This window comes from Peromyscus eremicus, chromosome 4 (assembly GCF_949786415.1).
Source record: "Peromyscus eremicus chromosome 4, PerEre_H2_v1, whole genome shotgun sequence".
NCBI lineage: Eukaryota > Metazoa > Chordata > Mammalia > Rodentia > Cricetidae > Peromyscus > Peromyscus eremicus.
This window is the reverse complement of record NC_081419.1, coordinates 1,193,399-1,211,816: the sequence shown is the minus strand read 5'-3', so window position 1 is coordinate 1,211,816 and position 18,418 is coordinate 1,193,399. Positions and strand designations below refer to the sequence as shown.

At 53.3% G+C, this 18,418-nt stretch overlaps 1 protein-coding gene across 1 annotated transcript in view; it reads left to right on the top strand.

Annotated features, from left to right (window-relative positions):
• The window catches only part of Vav2 (vav guanine nucleotide exchange factor 2), a 174,775-nt gene that overhangs the window by 141,821 nt on the left and 14,536 nt on the right, over nucleotides 1-18,418 (top strand). Inside the window, exons 9-20 of the mRNA XM_059259872.1 lie at nucleotides 459-558; nucleotides 1,317-1,412; nucleotides 1,824-1,892; nucleotides 4,746-4,832; nucleotides 6,864-6,949; nucleotides 7,670-7,802; nucleotides 10,202-10,311; nucleotides 11,847-11,948; nucleotides 12,317-12,405; nucleotides 16,283-16,299; nucleotides 16,884-16,905; nucleotides 17,995-18,122. Coding sequence (XP_059115855.1) covers nucleotides 459-558; nucleotides 1,317-1,412; nucleotides 1,824-1,892; nucleotides 4,746-4,832; nucleotides 6,864-6,949; nucleotides 7,670-7,802; nucleotides 10,202-10,311; nucleotides 11,847-11,948; nucleotides 12,317-12,405; nucleotides 16,283-16,299; nucleotides 16,884-16,905; nucleotides 17,995-18,122 — 1,039 coding nt within the window. The remainder of the gene's footprint in view (nucleotides 1-458; nucleotides 559-1,316; nucleotides 1,413-1,823; nucleotides 1,893-4,745; nucleotides 4,833-6,863; nucleotides 6,950-7,669; nucleotides 7,803-10,201; nucleotides 10,312-11,846; nucleotides 11,949-12,316; nucleotides 12,406-16,282; nucleotides 16,300-16,883; nucleotides 16,906-17,994; nucleotides 18,123-18,418) is intronic.

Here is an 18,418-nt window from a genome sequence, read left to right as displayed (position 1 = left end):
ACCTCCATTGTTCATCACCCAAGGATAAGTTGAGCAATGAGTGGCCCCCATGCTAGGCTTGGAGGCAAGCAGAGAGCCCCAGGAGGCAGGGGGCCTCTCTCTGTTTCAGGCATTCCTCTCCAGATCGAGGTAGAACCATGGGTCACGACTTGAAGCAGGCCTGCAGGAGGTGGCCTCCCTGTCTTTGCTAATGCTTTGGGAGCCCTTCTCCTAACCTAGTCCTGTAGAGAATGAGGGAAAAGTAGAAGGGGGCCGGGGGAGCAGAGCCACGTGAGGCAGTGACCCTGAGGCTCTCCAGCCTGCCTAAGAAAGAGTTAGGGCGTTGTAGCTGCAAGTATCTTAGACATGCCTGGGAACATGGGTGTTCACATGCTTGTGCACCGTACGGGCTCATAGCAGCTGCAAATGTCTTGCTTGATCTGTCTGCATGTGTGTGGATGTTGCTGCCCCCTCCTCAGGCTCCTGATCTATGGAGAGTACTGCAGCCACATGGAACATGCTCAGAGTACACTGAACCAGCTCCTTGCCAGCCGGGAGGACTTCAGGCAGAAAGTGGAGGTAATGGCATCCCGGTACCCGGGCCTGGCGCAACTGGCTGGTCTAGAGACACACCAGCTTCCCTCAACACCCATCTTTTTGGGTTTGGGTTTTGTTGGGTGACTTCCAGAACACATGTCCCAAGCTAGAACACAGCCTGAGCGTGTGGAGGCCTGGACAAGTCTGTCTCAAAGAGTGATACTTGACCTTAGTCTTTGCCGATCCCAGAGTCCTTGATGGGACCTAGGTGACTTGCTTGCTACATCAGGCCTCCTTCCCTTGCCTCAGTTTACCTACCTCTGTCAGCTTGTTTCTCCCTTGAGCGCCTTCCTGGCTCTTCCTCACCCCCAGGTCCAGGAGTGTCCCTACCCTGTGTGGTCAGGAAAGCTCTGTCTTCAGAGCTCCAGCTTGAGTGCTGGTGGCATGTGGTGTTGGAGCCTCCTCTCCAGGCACCCCAGGGGGCCCTAGGTAACCTCACAACTTTGTGTGAGCCCCCTCCCCACCTGGCTTTCAGGGAGCAGATGACACATCCCATGCTCTTCAAGGCCTGGCCCCAGCAGCCGCTGTTGGGTAAAGGGGTGCTTCAGATACCAGGGTCCCATCATGTCCCAGGATGTAAGGGGTGGTATGTCCTGCTCACATACTATGACACCCATCTCATGCATATTCTGGAAGTCTGAGAGTCCAGGGCCGAGGTCTCTTTCTCTTCGTGGCTGGCAGTGGAGATGGGTTCTCCCAGGGAGGGTACCCCTCATCCACTCACTGCTCTCCCACACCAGGAGTGCACGCTCAAGGTCCAGGATGGCAAGTTCAAGCTGCAAGATCTGCTGGTGGTGCCCATGCAACGGGTGCTGAAGTACCACCTGCTGCTCAAGGTGAGGCCATCGATCACACGGGCTCTGGTGGCATGGGCTTTGGCCCACAGGCAGGGTGGAACGAGGCTGATGAGTGACTCTGTGCTCAGTATACACCATGAAAGGGTATCATGGCAACCGGAAGGAAAATGATGACTAAAACTAGCAAGAAGGTCAGGCAGGTGGGAAGAGACAGAAGAGCATCCTCAGACCAGGAACAGGAGAGCTGCTGTGGTTGATTGCTTGAGTCTCAGCTTCCTGGCCGAGGTGTCCACTATGTAAGGGGTCCCCGTGTCTGTTGGAGTTGGGCATGGACCTGCACCTGTGCTAGTGGGTAGATTGTTGCTGAGGGTCTTGCTGTATGCACAAAGGTGCGCTGGGCAGGGGCAGGGACCTCGAGGGCTAACCTTAGCTCTCCTCTCACTCCCACAGGAACTCCTGAGCCATTCTGCAGACCGGCCAGAGAGACAACAGCTGAAGGAAGCGCTGGAAGCCATGCAGGTATGTAAAAAAGACGAGGCAGAGCCGGGGAGTGCCCAGACCGGTGTGTCTGTGTTCCTGGATCCCGACCGAGCTCCGAGGCAATGGGAGCATTTGCCCAGGGTGACACAGGCAGGGCACTGGGGGTGCGGTTAGACTCACAGGATAGTGGAGGAAGCCACGGGCCAGGTGCTTTTTCCATGTGTCCAAAGTCCCCGACTTCACTTACCAGCAGTTGCCCCTGTCCCCCAACTCCTGTGTCCCCAAGTGTCCAGTGGGGCCGACTCCTGTGTTCCCAAGTGTCCAGTGGGGCCGGCAATGGTTTTCGGGGGCCAGCTCTATCCTGGAGTACCTCCTTCCCTCTAGGCCTTCTGCTGCTGAAGGTTTGTCCCACGCCCTGTCCCTCTGTCACTTGCTTGAAGGTTCCTTTTCACATACTGGCTTCAGGGACCCCTATTCCTCCATTGCCTGCCTTATGGTAACATCCCACTGCCCTCTGAAGCTCAGCACACTGTCCTGCTCAAAAGCCTTTGTGGCTCCTGCTGCTCTCTCTCAGTCAGGCCTGGCCCTTCCCCCTGTTCTTCAGGACTTTCACAGGGTCATTGAAGCTGTGTGTCACAGAAAAGCCCCAGATTCCAGGCAAGCCTGGCCACCCTCAGGTTCCCAGGCATGCTCTATTCTTTTCCACCCCAGGGTGTCTACTCGGGCCTTGTCGTCTTCCTTGTTAACCTGCCTGCATCCCACTCATCAGTCTTTGCCATGAACTTGACACTGCCCAAGAAAGTCACCTTCCAGACCCCTTAGCCCAGAGACTGTCAGGCTACCCCACAGCCATACCCATGCCTCTCGTGGTCACCTGTGTCCAGGTGCAATGCCCCCCACAGGCTAGGTCCCTCTGGCTTTGCAGCCTGATAGAAGCAAATAAGTTGCAGCCTTGATATTTGACACCTGCCCCTGAGAAGTCCTCTGGGCCCTGGACCTCTTCCTTTCCCAAGACACCTCAAAGAAGCTGTAGCCTGTCTCAGCTGCCAGGCTCAGCGGGAGGATGCTGTATCTCAGAGCTGCTTGGAGCTCTCTGTAAGCAGGCCTCACACAGCTGTAGAAGTTTGTACCAGTTTGGGCATGGGTACTTGAGCATGGGTACCATGGCTGTCCCAGGGATCTTTTGCTGGCTCCCCTGGGGAACTGAGGTCACCTGCCACTGCAGCAGAGGGACCACATCTTCCCACTGCAGACACAATTGGTGTCAGTTACCCATTCCTGGGACACATGACCCATGGCTGCAGGTGCACCCTGAGCCCCAGCCTGGCCACACATTCCACTCCTCTATCGTTTGGTTGCTAGCCAACAGGTGGCTTCTGGTCTTTTTGTGGGACGGTGCCCTGAGTATAGCTCCAGACATTCCACAGAGAGCATGTGACTTCTGTCTGTGTCCTCCATGTTACTGAGAGTCAGCTCTTACAACTTGAAAGTTTGGAAGGTGCTTTGGTTTGGTTTCTTTCTGCCACTGTGATAAAACATCACAATCAAAAGCAACTTAGGAAAGAAAAAGGTTTATTTCGGATTACACTTCCAGGTCACAATTCATCACGAAGGGGAGTCAGGGCAGGGACTCAAGCAGGAACCTAGAGCAGAAAGCACAGAAGGAAGGCTGCTTACCGACTCACAGGTTTGCTTAGCTCTCTTATACAGCCCACCTGCCTAGGGATGGTGCTGCCCACAGTGGGCTGCGCTCCCTCGCCTCAGTCACCAGTCAAGCCAATCTCTCACAGGGATCACCACAAGATGGTGTGATCAAGGCAATTCTTCAGTTGAAGTGTCCTCTATAAAAACCAATACAGAAGGAATTCTAAAAGCCTTTAATGTCCCCAGTGTAAAGCCGAAAATCCTCCATTCAGCCAGTGTCTGAGCTGTGACTGCTCCAGAGCTGGGTCTCCCACAGGGTTGCAGTGTACCCTCCCTGCAAGGCTGTGTCCTCTGCTAGCTGGCTGCTCTGCCTCTGGGGCTCTTACTATCTGCCTCTCTGGGGATCCCCATCCCAGACATGCACTTCTGTGGCTGCGGCCAGGTGTGCACAGGGCCACAGTCGCTCAGATTCTGTCCCTGCTGTTGATTTAGAACAAAACCCATCCTCTTTACAAAAATGCACGCACTGTGGTATCTGTTAGGGAGCTTCAGCCCTGCCAGGTGCAAGGCTTAGGATATGGCCCTTGAAGTGACCCCCAAAAGCGAGAGAGGCCATGAGGGAGGTAGGAACTGGCTCCAGGATGTGGGCCTGGCTCTTGTGTTTTGGGGATTTCCTCTCTGCTTTGCTGTCTGGGCAGGATCATTGCTACACTGTCCCAGCCACCACTGGGCAGTTTCTAGACCATTACAAACTTTCTGAAGCAAAGTGAGCACCGCCCCCTGGTGACCAACTGGAGGATCGCAGTATTATGTAGGGACCCTCCTCTCCCAAGCCACTCCTGAATACCCAGGCTCTTCAGGAGAGGTGGGGCTGGGGCTTCCTGAGAGCGGAGAGGTGTGTAGTGTAGATGGTGGCTGTGTGTGGCCCACTGTGGCTTAACCATGCTGGTCTGCTTCTCCATTCTGACTTAGAAGGCCTGTTGAGTGAGGGAAGTTTCATCAAGTGCCTGAATTTGGGGGTTTCCAGCACCCTCACCAGTGCAGTGTGTAGTCTGGGCCCAAATGTTATATTCTCAACTTTAGTGTCCTTCCTTGTCTGCTGTGTGTGGTGCGTCTTATTCCTATGGCCTGGAGTTTCAGCTGCCAAGGCAAGATGGAAGAAGGGGTGTGGAATGACCAACTGGGCTGGGCAGGGGCTTGGAGTTCAGCCCGTGTGACTTGGTGCACTGGTCCTGTCTTGATTTCCAGGACTTGGCCATGTATATCAACGAAGTGAAACGGGACAAAGAGACCTTGAAGAAGATCAGCGAGTTCCAGTGCTCCATAGAAAACCTGGTAAGCAGGTGGCCCTTCCACTTAGCTTACCATAGCGGTTGCCTATGAAGCCTGACGTGGAGTAGGAGGAAGGTGGGACATGGCATGCCCAGCTTCCAGAAGTGGAGTAGTACAAGCCTTCATCCATTTCAGCCTACCCGAGTGCTTTATACCCTGAGGTGGACTCTGAGCAGGGCTGAGGAGATGGAGAATGTCCTGTTGCAAACACAGTTCCCATTCTCCCTTCCCAGCCAGGACTCCTTTACATCTTTGCTGTAGGCTGTGGCCACCCGAGGCAGGAGGCCTTGCCTGGTATGTGACCCTCCTTTCTCCCTGTCAGTCTCAGGGATAGGCAATGGACAGGGCTTGGTTTGGGGACGAGGCAGCAGTCATCTCAGTCTGAGAGGTGACCTTCAGTTGTCCCCTCCTCTGGGAGCTCCATCAGGCAGGGATGGCACTCTCCAGCCCACTCCTTCAGAGGTTGGCTGGGGAGAAGAGATGAGCTGCTTCTGGACTCAGGCCCTGCTTGGCCCGCGTTGGGTCTGGATCTCTCTGTGTTGTGGTCTTCTGCATTAGGAGAAATTACGCACGCCCTTGCCCCCACCCATCAGATGCTAACTGATGACTCCATCTCCAAATGCTGTCCTATGCCTAGAGTCACCTTGACACAGAACCACTGTTTTTTGTCACAAACATTTCCTCTCTTCCTGGTGATTCTTCACTCGTGAACTTGGGTCTACCAAAGCTTGATATCTTGGTTGGCATGCCCATCTTTATCTACAGAGGAGCCCTCTGCAGAGCTGGTTCATCAGGAGACATCTAGGCCATGCCATCAGCCAGAGAGGGAAAGAAATGGCCAAACAGTCCTTGTGCGTCTCTAAGCACGGGTGTGACCTGAAGCATGAGCATTTGTGGGGTCCATCCCCACATCCTTGCTTTCTAATCACCACACAGTGACAAGCTGCTTTTGTGTGCAGGGGAGCTTGGTGTGGTGTTGTGAGTCATATTTGCTCTTTAAATGACAAGGGAAGGATTGTGGGTATGGTTTAGTTGGCAGAGTGCTTGCCTCTCATGCGCAGAGCCCTTAATAAACTGGACTTGGGGACACTAACTGTAATCCAGCACAAGGGTGGGGGGTACAGAAGGATCAGAGTTGTCCTGACTACATAGCGACTTCCAGGCCAGTCTGGGACACAACAGGCCCTGTCTGAAAAAGAGCAGTGGTCCATTCATGCATGTTGATGTTCCAGGGACGTGACTCTGACACCTGTCATGCAGTCTTGGTGCTGTCTCCAATAAAGGCACCTGGAGTTATATGTCCCCGTTGATGGGGACAAAGAGGCACAGCAGAGTCCTCGAGCAGATGTGAGCCCCGTGCTGTGTCATGTCTAGGCCAGCCTGTGTCACACTGACACCAGCCCTAGGAGCGGTCACAAAGGACAAGAGACTTGGGAGTTCCTATGGCCACCCTCAGGCATAGCCATGCGCCCCCTCTCCCCCCGGAACTTGCCCTCTGCCTTTTCCTGAATAGACTTGCCTCTTGAAAGGTACTCAGAGGATGGTGGAGAGGCAGATCTCTCTGGATTAAACAGAACAGAGAAGCACAATCCAAGCAGAGCCAGAAATGGAGTCTTCACAGCCAGGTGGTAGCCAGGCTGGGGCACAGGGTTGCTTCCCGTGGAGGATGGACCCCTGGTTGGACCCCAGCCTGTGGCTGCCATTCAATCCAGTAGTGCCACTTGCTTTCTTTATTAGCTCTCTTAGGGCTGGACTGCTGGCTTTTCCACACAGCAGCTGCCTGTGAGCATGGCCAGGCCGTCAATTGCCCTTTGTTCCCAGGGTTCAAGGGAGTCCCCATTATGATCCCCTAGGAAGGGGCAGGCTTGGCTCAGGTCCATAATGGCCTTGGGCTACCTCATCCTGAGCACCACCCAGTCACTGTTGGCACACTTCCTGGGTCTTGCCATCCTGCCCTGGGCATGCCCACTTGTCTCCCTGTCTAGTAAAGCAGAGGTCACCTGCCCTCTGGCTAACGGTCATTGCCTTTTCCAGCAAGTGAAGCTGGAGGAATTCGGACGGCCGAAGATTGATGGGGAACTGAAAGTCCGGTCCATAGTCAACCACACCAAGCAAGACAGGTGAGCAGGGTGAGGGGTGGCACTCCATCCCAGGCCGACCCTCCAGCCTGGGACCCCACTCCCCGGTGGCCCGAAGTAGACCTTCCTGGGGGAGGAAGCGCAGCACCACAGGCTTTATGCAGCCCTGCTCTAATGACTCAGTCTTCTCCACACAAGCCTTTATGTGTCTGTCATGCCGGTCCGCAGAGGCCACGCAAAGGCACTGCCCTGCCTGTGGTGGGCACTGAGCGGGGCTGGGAGACTGTCAAAGCAGGAGGTGGAGAGGTCTGGCCTCCAGCTCACAGCCTTCAGAGAGCTGACTGAGAGACCATGCGAGCTCCCTGCCTAGTGTCCTCTTGGGAGTAGATAGAGGGTGGTGGGGAAATCGGGACGAGTCAGGCATCTGTGAGGGCTGAGGTCACAGCAGACTAGGGTTCTGGGGGCACAGAAGAGAGAATTGGCTATGCCCTTTGAACGGTGCTCCAAGGGAGGTCAAGATAGAGGGCTGAGGACCTTCCGCATGGAGGTGGCACTGAGAAACGCTTTATGGGAACAGCAGAGTCCTGACCAAGAGTCACTGTGCCTGGTTGACCTTGGAGAGTGGACAGCATGTGCAGGCATTGGTCTTGTTGGTCTGACACACTGACTGGCCTCGGGGACTGCCGGCTGGGGTCGGACCGGAGTACAGGCTCTTCACACAGAGCATGGCGGGTCCTGACCCTCGATGCCCTATCTGGCCAGGTACCTGTTCCTGTTTGACAAGGTGGTCATCGTGTGTAAGAGGAAGGGCTACAGCTATGAGCTGAAGGAGGTCATTGAGCTACTCTTCCACAAGATGACTGATGACCCCATGCACAACAAGGACATTAAGAAGGTGGGTCCAGATCCGGAAGGGGCGGGCGCAGCATCCTGTCCCCAGGGAGAACACATTCAGGGTCAAGGAGGCTGAGCCTGCTAGTCATTGTAACTGTCAGAGGGTTTCCATGGGGCACCCTTAGGACTCCAGCTCCCCAGAAGCAGAAGGAGAGGCCTTACTTAGGGCACCAGTAGGGGCCTAGCTCTCAACGTTGACATTTGGTCTTGGTGGACCTGACTCTAGTTCCTCATTGTGTCTTGTAACAAGCAGGCTTTTCCTCCACTCCTCCTTTGCCTTGTTTGCTGGGGGCTGATTTGTGATTTGTCAGACTCCAAATCCAGTGGTCTAGGACTGCAGGAGGAGGAACCGTGGGTACCAGAGGGTGGGGCTGTGGGTATTGTGGTTGTGACTGTGGCCAGGAGGGGATGGGATGGCCAGCAGACTATCTTGCTTCTCTGAGGCTTCTGAAGACAGCACCTTCCGTGTGTAGCCCCGGGCTGGGTTGGGCACGGGAGCCCAGCCACTAAGGGCTCTGACCTACAACTCCCCGTACAGGGTACAGGCCCACCATGCACGGGTTCCTCCTAGCCCTGGTGTCTGAAGCAAGAGGCAGTGACCAGGGCGACTTTCCAAAGCTTGAGGCTTCTTGTCAAGCCTTGGGGGGGACAGCCTAGAGTGCTTGACAAGTTGGGTCTTACCATCAAGGGCTATCAGTGTCGCCAGGCTGCAGTGCGTCCAGGGCCAGCCAAGCCTCTTAATGACCTGTCTCCCCTTTCCTTTCCTCTTCATGCTTCCTAGTCTCATGGGAAGATGGTAAGCCCCTGGTGCTCTCCTCCCCTTCCCTCCACAGTGCCACCTGATGCTGGCCCTTCCAAACCTGTGGGTCTGGGGCTCCCCAGGCCTGAGTAGACCAGGCTTGTGGCCCTCCCCCGCTCCTCCTTCCTTTTTTTTTTTGGTTTTCCGAGACAGGGTTTCTCTGTGTAGTTTTGGTGCCTGTCCTGGAACTCACCCTGTAGCCCAGGCTGACCTCAAACTCAGAGATCTGCCTGCCTCTGCCTCCCCAGTGCTGGGATTAAAGGCGTGCGCCACCGCTGCTTGGCCTTCCTCGACATCTTAACCATGAAAGTGACATGTATTTGTGACAAAAGATTTGCAGAAGGTGTGACCTGGAAGCCCGCCACCTGCTCTCCTTCCTGGCAGGTGACGTCAGGGGTCACTGAGCCCTGGCAGGCAGGCTCCGTGATCTCTGCCCTGCACCATCCTTCTCCCTTCTCTGCCTCCCTCCACCCCTCCACTTCTAAGAGGCTAGGCTCCACTTCACCTGGGGCCTTTGGAAGCCCCTTCCTCCAGCCTGGAGTGCTGGCCAGGCCAGTGGGTGGGGCCAGCTGCTGGGTTTCTCGGTTTGGTCAGACCCTCAAGCACCTGACCCCAGCCTTTGTTTTTCCTATTGTTTTAACTCGGGGTTCTGTTTTTCTCTTTGTTTGTTTGTTTTTTAACTCAGGAAGTGAGAGTGAGTGGGTGGGGCTATGAAGGGCCTTAGGCTGGTTCCTGAGTACCACCCTGGGGAGTCCCTGGGACAGCAGGGATTGGGTTGAAGCACCCCACGAAGGGTGGAAGAAGGTTGGGATATCCTGTTAGAGGGTGGGTCTTGAGCATGGGCTGACATACCCACACATATATACATACATACACAGCAGGCCCCCTACATACACAGCAGGGTCCCAGCATACATACACACACACACACATGCATGGGCACAGTAGTGCCCATGTACATACATGTGTACACAGCAGGATACACACACACACATACACACACACACACACTTACAGCAGGGTCCCCATATACACATGTGTACACAGCAAGACCCCCACATTCATGCATATGAGCACAACAGGATCCCTGCACACATATGTGCATGCATACGTGTGCACACAGCATCACCTACACACCTGTGCACATGGGTCTGAACACATGCACACACGATGTACACACATGTGAAGGGAGCTATGGACACCCGTACACAGGCTTGGGTATACATATATGGACACTTCTATATCCGGCAACAGAAAAAAGTACCAATGCACACATATACACACAGGCACAGGAAAGCACATAGGTACATGATCACAAGGCCAGTCACATGTACAGGCACAGGTTCCTATGTACCTTCACACATGAGAGCCCCCTGGCCCGCTCTGGAAAGAGCACAGTGCACCCACATTCTCACATGTCAGAGGACACATGCATATACAGACATGCAGCCAGGCAAGAGTGCGTATGTATATACACAAGAGCATGTTACACACAAGCATGGGCACACACATACACATACAGTACCAGTAAGAGAACTTGGGTGTACCTGGTAGTGTCCCCACAAAGCCATGCCAGCCGCCAGCATGCCTCTGTTCCTACAGTGGTCCTATGGCTTCTACCTGATTCACCTCCAAGGAAAGCAAGGCTTCCAGTTCTTCTGCAAGACGGAAGACATGAAGCGCAAGTGGATGGAGCAGTTCGAGATGGCCATGTGAGTTTTGGGCAGGAGCCTCAGGCGTATTGGCTCAGGCCTGCTGACCCTCTCAGGCAAGCAGTAGTGGGAGGTGGTTCTGATGCTCAGGGTGAGACAAGATCCTTCCCCATGGGACACCAGCCAACTCCGCAGGCCCTAGCTGTCTGTCTCCCACATGTCTCAGGTGGCATCAGGTTCCTGCTAGATGGGCCTCACCAACATTAAGGCTGAACCTCAGGCTTGACAGCTAGGTGGGAACTGGTGAAGGGCCCACTGGGGATTTGTCTTTGTTTGAAAATCTCAGAACTTGGAGAGGTTGGAGTGGCACCCCAACACATAGAGCAGAGCAAGCAGAAGGGGCGGGTGTGGTATGTGCGCTTGACCCTGTGGCAGCCAGGCTTGGGGACTTCTGGGGAGTATTCCACTCCCTGAGGCTTCCCACTGGTGACATACGGGTACAAGAGTAAGGTCAGGGCAGCTGGCTCAGGCTGGTACACTGGGTGGTGGCTGCCTGCTGGCTTGTGTCTAGGCTGGGAGAGCCCTGGGACTCTCTGCCCCTCGGTTTCTGTGGGTTGGATTTCTCTTCCCAGCGTTGTGCAGGGAAGTATTGGAGCAGTTTCAAGCATTCAAGAATGCCTGTGAGCACCTTCCTCATGCACATCTCTCCCTCCTTGCTTCTGTTTGTCTGTCTGTCCTGCCTTCTCAGATCTAGTGGTGGAGAAGATGAACTGAATGTGGCCTCAAGGTGTGATCCTGAGCTAGTAATTCCACATTTGTGCAGAGTTTATAAGTACTTACACTGTGAAGTGTAAACCATCCATGGGGCACAGTCCAGGACCACCACCAAGTTCCTGAAACCAAAGTAGAGTCAACCTTATGTGTGCAAAATGTCTTAAGTGTACAGACCTGTTAGGGTGCATTGTATACACAAGTACAATTAATAACTGAGAACTAGTTATTAGACAATTATTTGGTGGATAGTGATGAAATTACCATCACTACGCTTGCACAGGGACCAGTGGTAAGCAAATACAGGACACTGGAATGCAAGTACTGTGTGTGCGTGACAGTTGATTTGATGCCAGATCACTAAGTGACCACTAACAGGTGGGTAGCTCCCACAGCACGGATACAGTGGCAGAGGATAACCCATGTCCTGTGTTAGAGAGATTTCACCATGTTACTCACAACAGGAGCAAAAACCTGTGAGCTGCTCAGTTCTGGAATTTTCCATGTCTTATTTTTAGTCTGAATTGGATTGTGGGCAAAACCTCAGAAAGGAATCAATGGACAAGGAGAGACAACTGCATATGCATGCTAAGTTTGACACTCCAGGGCCATTTTGAATCACCTTCCGCCTCACCCGGCAGGCACTCTTGGGCCAGCATGGTGCAGTTCGGAGCCTCCCACCCTTTTCCCTGCCATGTGTGGGGAGATCCAGGCTGGAACATAGGCTCCTGGTGTGTGCAGCCAGGGTCCTTATGCAGGTGTCACTGTGTCCATGGGCTCAGGTAGCCTGGCCGTGGAGTGCCTACTCTCTCCTTTTTCCCCAGGTCAAACATCAAGCCGGACAAGGCCAATGCCAACCATCATAGCTTCCAGATGTACACGTTTGACAAGACTACCAACTGCAAGGCCTGTAAGATGTTCCTCAGGTAGGTCTCTTCTGCCCCCTCTACCCACAGCCTCCCTGAGCTCCAGGGCACTCTGCTCAGCTGCCCTTAACACCATGGCATCTGACCTCCCAGCTTAGCCCCACATGATGTCTTGAAGAACCAGGGGCATAATCAATAGGGTCATCAGCCAAGGCCATCGGAGTATTGGGTCCAGCAGAGGCCCCCGCTGGGGACCGTGGAGTGAGGGGCCAGCTGGGGTGGTCAGGGGAGAGCAGGTGCTTCGGGGGCATGGATGCTCTAGGGCGGATCACCAGGTGAACTGATAGGTTTCATTCGACCAGGGTGATGACTGGCTGAGCATGCAGGGAGCTGCATCCCCGCCTCACCTCCCACCCTCTCCCCAACAGGGGTACCTTCTACCAAGGTTACCTGTGTACCAGGTGTGGTGTCGGAGCACACAAGGAGTGCCTGGAGGTGATGCCCCCCTGCAAGATCAGTGAGTACCCACCAGTGCATGGTCGTGGGGCCCACCACCAGTGCCCTTGACCGTGGGAACTTCTTGCTCACATCTGCCTTTCACCCCCTGACAGTTCTGTGCCTTAGGAGGGGTCAGATGAGAGGAACTGAGGCCAAGATGGGAAGATACTTGACTGGGGGTGGGGGGTGTCAAAAGCCATAGCTGGGAATGTGGTTCCTCTCCAAAGCTCTTGTGACCCACCCACCCCCATCTGCTGCACCTCTGCCCATTCCGGAAGTGAGTTCGTGGTTCCTTTGATCCACATCCACAAAAGGCACAGGACGTTCTCAGCAGGAATGTGGGGGTTCCCACCATAAATCCCCATCGTAACTGGCTCTCGCTCCTGGTTCTTCCTCCAGGAGGGTCCTGGCCATCACAGCTTGGCTAGTGAGCGGCTGCATATATACCTGTGCACACAGGTGCTCTCATGTGCAGGGCACATGTACTTTCAATGTACTTGTTCTCATGATCGTTTGTCCAATGAGGGAGGCTGAGGCTTAGGCACAGGGGAGGTTGAGCCTTGCTGGTACCAGGAACAGAAGCTAGACCCAAGAGGTCCTCTGAAGGGTTTGATTTGGGAGTACTATTTGGAGTTTTTAAAGGGTGTCCTATCTCACAGTGGCTAGGCAGCTGCCAAAAGCCTATGGCAGATCTGAGGGGTACCAGGGTCTTACTGAGCAGTGAGACCAGATGGGAACAGGCAAGCTTAGGCTTTTTTGGTTGTTGTATTTTTTCTCTGATGCTGGAGCAAAAATCTGCCTTGGGTCTCGGTCATGCTAGAAGAGTTCTCTGCCGACCCCAAAACTTCCTCTGAAGGGAAGGTGTAGGGTGTGGGCAGCATGTCCCAGGGACAGCCCTACACGGGTAGTGCCACCTGCTGAGTGCCAGGCTCCATTCTCTGTGCGTCAGATGGGAGCCCCCATCCTTACCCCTCACTGGTACTGCTGTATCATGCTGCACCAACACAGGAACCATCCAGAGGAAGCCAACTTGCTCTGAGTCCCAGGGCTGAGCTGTGGCTGGATTTTCTTCTAGTGGGACAGCCCTGCATCTGCCCTCCTTGTGGTGGAAAGCAGTCCTCTTGTGCTTGACTATGTCCTGGGGCCACTCACTGCCTTGTTACTGAGCATGTCACCTTGCTCTCTGGTTTAGTAGGTGCCACCTTCAGATCAGCCCTGGAAATTGAGTCTTGACAATGGCATTGACTTTGTCAATGTCGCCCTCTTGTGGCCATAAGCTCCTCATGCAAGGCAACTGCCATAGTTACTTCCGTGTGTGTGTGTGTGTGTGTGTGTGTGTGTGTGTGTGTGTGTGTGTGTGTGTTTATGATTCTAAAAGTTAACCAGCTTAGTTATAGAAAACATGAGGAATAAAAAAAGAAGACATGAAGTAAAAACGACGATAGGGCCGGGTGTGATGGTGCACACCTTTAATCCCAGCACTCAGAAGGCAGAGGCAGGCGGATCTCTATTGAGCTCGAGGCCAGCCAAAGCTACATAGTGAGACTCTGTCTTAACAAAAGAGAAGAGAAGAAACACGGCCGATGAACTTATCTAGAAATAAAGGCGTGGGTTGGGTGTGTGTAGCTCAGTTGGTAAAGTACCCTCAGGAGGTGGAGGCAGGAGAATCAGGAAAAAAAAATCTTTGGTTTCATAGTGAATTTGAGGTTGGCCTGAGTTACATGAGACCCTGTCTCAAAATAAACAAAAGGCATAGAAATAACTGAAGGCAATGTTTTGTAATATTTTAAGCTTTTCTTTTTTAGAAAACAACATTTTTAGAGTTACTTTTCTCCCTTAATTATTAGATACTTGTTGCCTAGGAAAGTTTAAACTGTAGAGAAGTGTGAGGAAAAAGAAGGGGGAAAAATCTATTCCTAGTTCCTTCAGGCACCAGCAGACATGTGGGCATTTCCTTCCTTTTGTGTTCCAGGTGCCCAGGTCCTGGTCTCCTTGGGGCTTTTGTTCTATCTTACATCAGTGGGACCTTCCAGAGACCAGTATCCTCTGTGTCCTTACAACCCCTGGCTGGCATTGTTCCAGGGCTTGTGACTCCCCTGAGGGAATAGCCCATGGGTCCTCAGATAGGGATGCTGTTGCTGCTTTCCCTCTGAGATGCTTAGCTCTGGTAGTGTTCCTCTGGCATTGATCAGTTTAACGAGTCTTTTTTTGTCCCACCAGCCAGATCCCAAGTAACAACACGGAGTCTTATCAATTATGAAAGCTCGGCCGTTAGCTTAGGCTTGTCCCACTAGCTCTTATAACTTCAATTAACCCATAATTTTATTGCTTTGTGTTCTTTCTCCCATTCTGTGTGTCCAACTCATTCCACATCTTGATGGCATCCCCTCCATGCCTGGATTCTTCTTCCCAGTTTCTCTCCCTCTGCCTGGAAGTCCCACCTGTATCTCTTGCCTACTTATTGGCCAGTTAGCTTTTTTTTTTTTAAGATTTATTTATTTATTTTATGTATATGGGTGCTCTTATCTGTATGTATGACTTTATGCCAGAAAAGGGCATCAGATCCCACTATAGATGGTTGTGAGCCACCATGTGGTTGCTGGGAATTGAACTCAGGGCCTCTGGAAGAGCAGCCAGTGCTCTTAACCACTGAGTCACCTCTCCAACCTAAGTTTAGCTATTTATTACACTGATCACAGCAATACACCTTCACAAAGTGTGCAATTATCCCACAACAGGTCAGCTTTCCCCTGTAAGCTGTGACAGTACCACCACCAAAGCAGATGGGCTGTGTAATGCCTATGGGATCCTAGATGCCCCTAGGGAGATGCCAGTCTTGCCTAAGGGCCATGGGGAGTCCTCTCTGGGCAGGGCAGAAGCTGTGCTGCCATCCTGTGGGACATTGCTACCCACTTTTATAGCTTAAGTTTTCCTGCCTGACCCACAGTCAGGACAAATCTCTCTCACCTGCCAGTCCCACAGCCGCTCAGACCCGACCAAGTAAACACAGAGACTTATGTTGCTTTCAAACTGTATGGCCGTGGCAGGCTTCTTGCTAACTGTTCTTATAGCTTAAATTAATCCATTTCCTTTAATCTATACCTTGCCACATGGCTCGTGGCTTACCGGCATCTTCACAAGCTGTTTCTCATCGTGGCGGCTGGCAGTGTCTCTCTGACTCAGCCTTCCACTTCCCAGCTTTATTCTCCTCCTTGCCCCGCCTATACTTCCTGCCTAGCCAACGGCCAATCAGTGTTTTATTGATTAATTAGCAACACATTTGCCATACATCCCACAGCACACTGTCATGTGCCAAGGGTCTGTAAAAGAGTCAAATGTTCTCAGAGCAGTCTGTGGCCACAATAGTTGGGGGTATTGAGGTCCCACCAGTCACACAGCCTCACTATCATGACCCTTGTTTTGACCCATGCAATGACTGGGTATGTCTTCCCTCCCACGTGGCTGCTGAATGACCAGTGTCCAGCTGGAGGGTCTTATAGGAGGGTGGCAACAGGGACCTTTGTACACCCACCTCTGTATCACACACCCATGGCAGGTATCACCAACCTGGTGTGGAAATTGCCCCATGAACCCCAGGCACCACCAGGCGACCCTGGCAGTTGCCACCATTCAGACAGAGTTGGCCCAGGTGGAAAGACCCAGGCTATCTCAGATAATGCCTTCCAGTCCAAGCTCCCCATGGCTCCCTAGAGCTAGAACTCAGAGCTTGCTGTCAAGGTAGCTTTCACGGGTGTGAGGCTGAGTCTGCGTGCATATCTGCTCTGAAGGGAGCCCCTTGCAGCTCAGCCAGCCACTCCTGTGGTGTGAGCATGCACTGTGGAGTCTGCCCTTCCGTTGAGGCTTCCACTTTGACCCCTGATCTGCTTCCTTTACAGGTTCTCCTGCAGACTCGGTGAGTACTCCCAACTCTTCCCACTCCTTGAAGGATGTGCCAGCATAGACGTGTGTCTGTGCATTTCCCCTGGGTGAACTAATATCTGGAATGTGTCCCAGCAGCTCACCCACTCCAACTCCCTAGGGATCTCTAACTGTAGCCGCACCTCTGTGGCACAGAATACCTACCCACGGGGACAGGTCACTAAGGTCATTATAGGGCATAAGCCATGTCTCTGGCAAGCTGTAGAGTCCAGCCCTGTTATCCAGCCTTGAATGGATGCTCACCAGGCCCAGTAAGGGCACAGAGATGCCTCCATCACACATACTTAGTTGTGTTTTCCAAAGGTGTGTCCAGAACAGATGCTGGACAGGGAGGCTTCCCGGGGGAGGTGGGAGTTAAGGGTATGTAATGGGGTTGGGGAGCACAGGGTGAGGGGGTATGACTAATACTGGGAGAGGAAAATAGTGTTACAGACACCTGCTGGAGGTTAAGACATGACCCTTCCCTCCTGCTTCCTGCCTTGACCCTCCTGTGGGTGGTGCTGATGTGGGGACTAAAGGTGGAACACCTTCCCTAACCATCTGTCCTTGTCCTCACAGGATGCTCCTGGAGCCGGACCAGGTGAGTGCTCTGGACTCAGTCACCTCTGCAGTCTATATCAGGGTATAGACAAACTGCACCTGGATGGTGGCTGCCTGGCACAGGCATTTATTCTTTCTTTCCTTCTCTCTCTCTCTCTCTCTCTCTCTCTCTCTCTCTCTCTCTCTCTCTCTCTCTCTCTCTCTCTCTTTTCCCCGAGACAGGGTTTCTCTGTGTAGTTTTGGTGCCTGTCCTGGATCTCACTCTGTAGCCCAGGCTGGCCTCGAACTCACAGAGATCCTCCTGCCTCTGCCTCCCAAGTGCTGGGATTAAAGGTGTGCACCACCACCTCCCAGCTAGCACAGCCATTCTTGGTCCTGGCTTCTCTAGAGGCCTCCCCAGATTTACTTAGGTACTGACGGTGTGGGAAAGGGCCAGCCTGCAGAGAGTCAAGGACCTTCCACCCCAGGTCAGAGAGGCACTAGGTTGCTGCCCCAAAGCCTGAGTGAGCAGGAAGGCCAGGGATCACTGCCATTTTTCTGTCCCCCTGGTTTGGGCTGCTCGGCTGTTGAAACAATCAGGCCTAAAGGCCTCACATTCTGGATGAAGTCTGAGCTTCTTCAAAGGAAACTCAATCCCTACCCAGATGTTACTGCAGCTACGCTGTGGCCTGGACCAGGCCTGGCAAGACAGTTCTGTGACATCTTTGAACATCTGGGGTGAGACTGGGGCACGATGGGACTCCATCTGAGGATCTCCATTGCAGCCTCAGGCCTGCCTCTGACCAGTTCTGTGGCACCTCATCTCTAACATGGGGCTCCGCCCCAATTTCACTCTGCAGATCCCAGTTCAGTGGTGTCTGGAAGAGTCATAAAGCTCCATCTATAAATTAGTAGCTGTTACTGGAATGTTCTGGTATCTGTTTAATTGAGTAGATAATCTACTTAGGATATTTGTCAAAAAGATGTAGGAGCCATATGTGCAGGACACAGAGGGGTAATGCAGGCTCCCTGTGTTGGGGAGCAGTCTCACCAAAGGGTTCCCCAGACCAGAATGGATCTGTGATGGGGTGAGCTGCCAGCAGGGACAAGGTCGCCAGTGAGCCGTCCTCTTCTACCTTGTCATCCATAGGTCCCAAGATGGTTGCTGTGCAGAATTACCATGGTAACCCAGCCCCTCCCGGGAAGCCCGTGTTGACCTTCCAAACAGGGGACGTGATAGAGCTGCTCCGGGGTGACCCCGATTCTCCTTGGTGGGAGGTGAGTCCTGGGCCCTGGAGGAAGGGGGTGCAGCCTTGCTCTTCTCCCTGCCCATCCCCCAAGGCCAAAGCAGGGAGGTTTGAGGGTGATGCCATGGTGTGAGAGAAGAGGGCTGCTTACCTCCATTCTGCATGTGAATTCTGCCATATCTGCCTGGAGGCATTTGCTACAGAGGTAGGGGTACAGCATACTTCCACAGAGACTCTTGTTTGCCCTGTCTCCTTCCTGCCTCAGTGGACCCCACAGATTCTGTCCCAGCCATGCCATGCCCCATCCCCAGTGCCCCCATTCTGGTT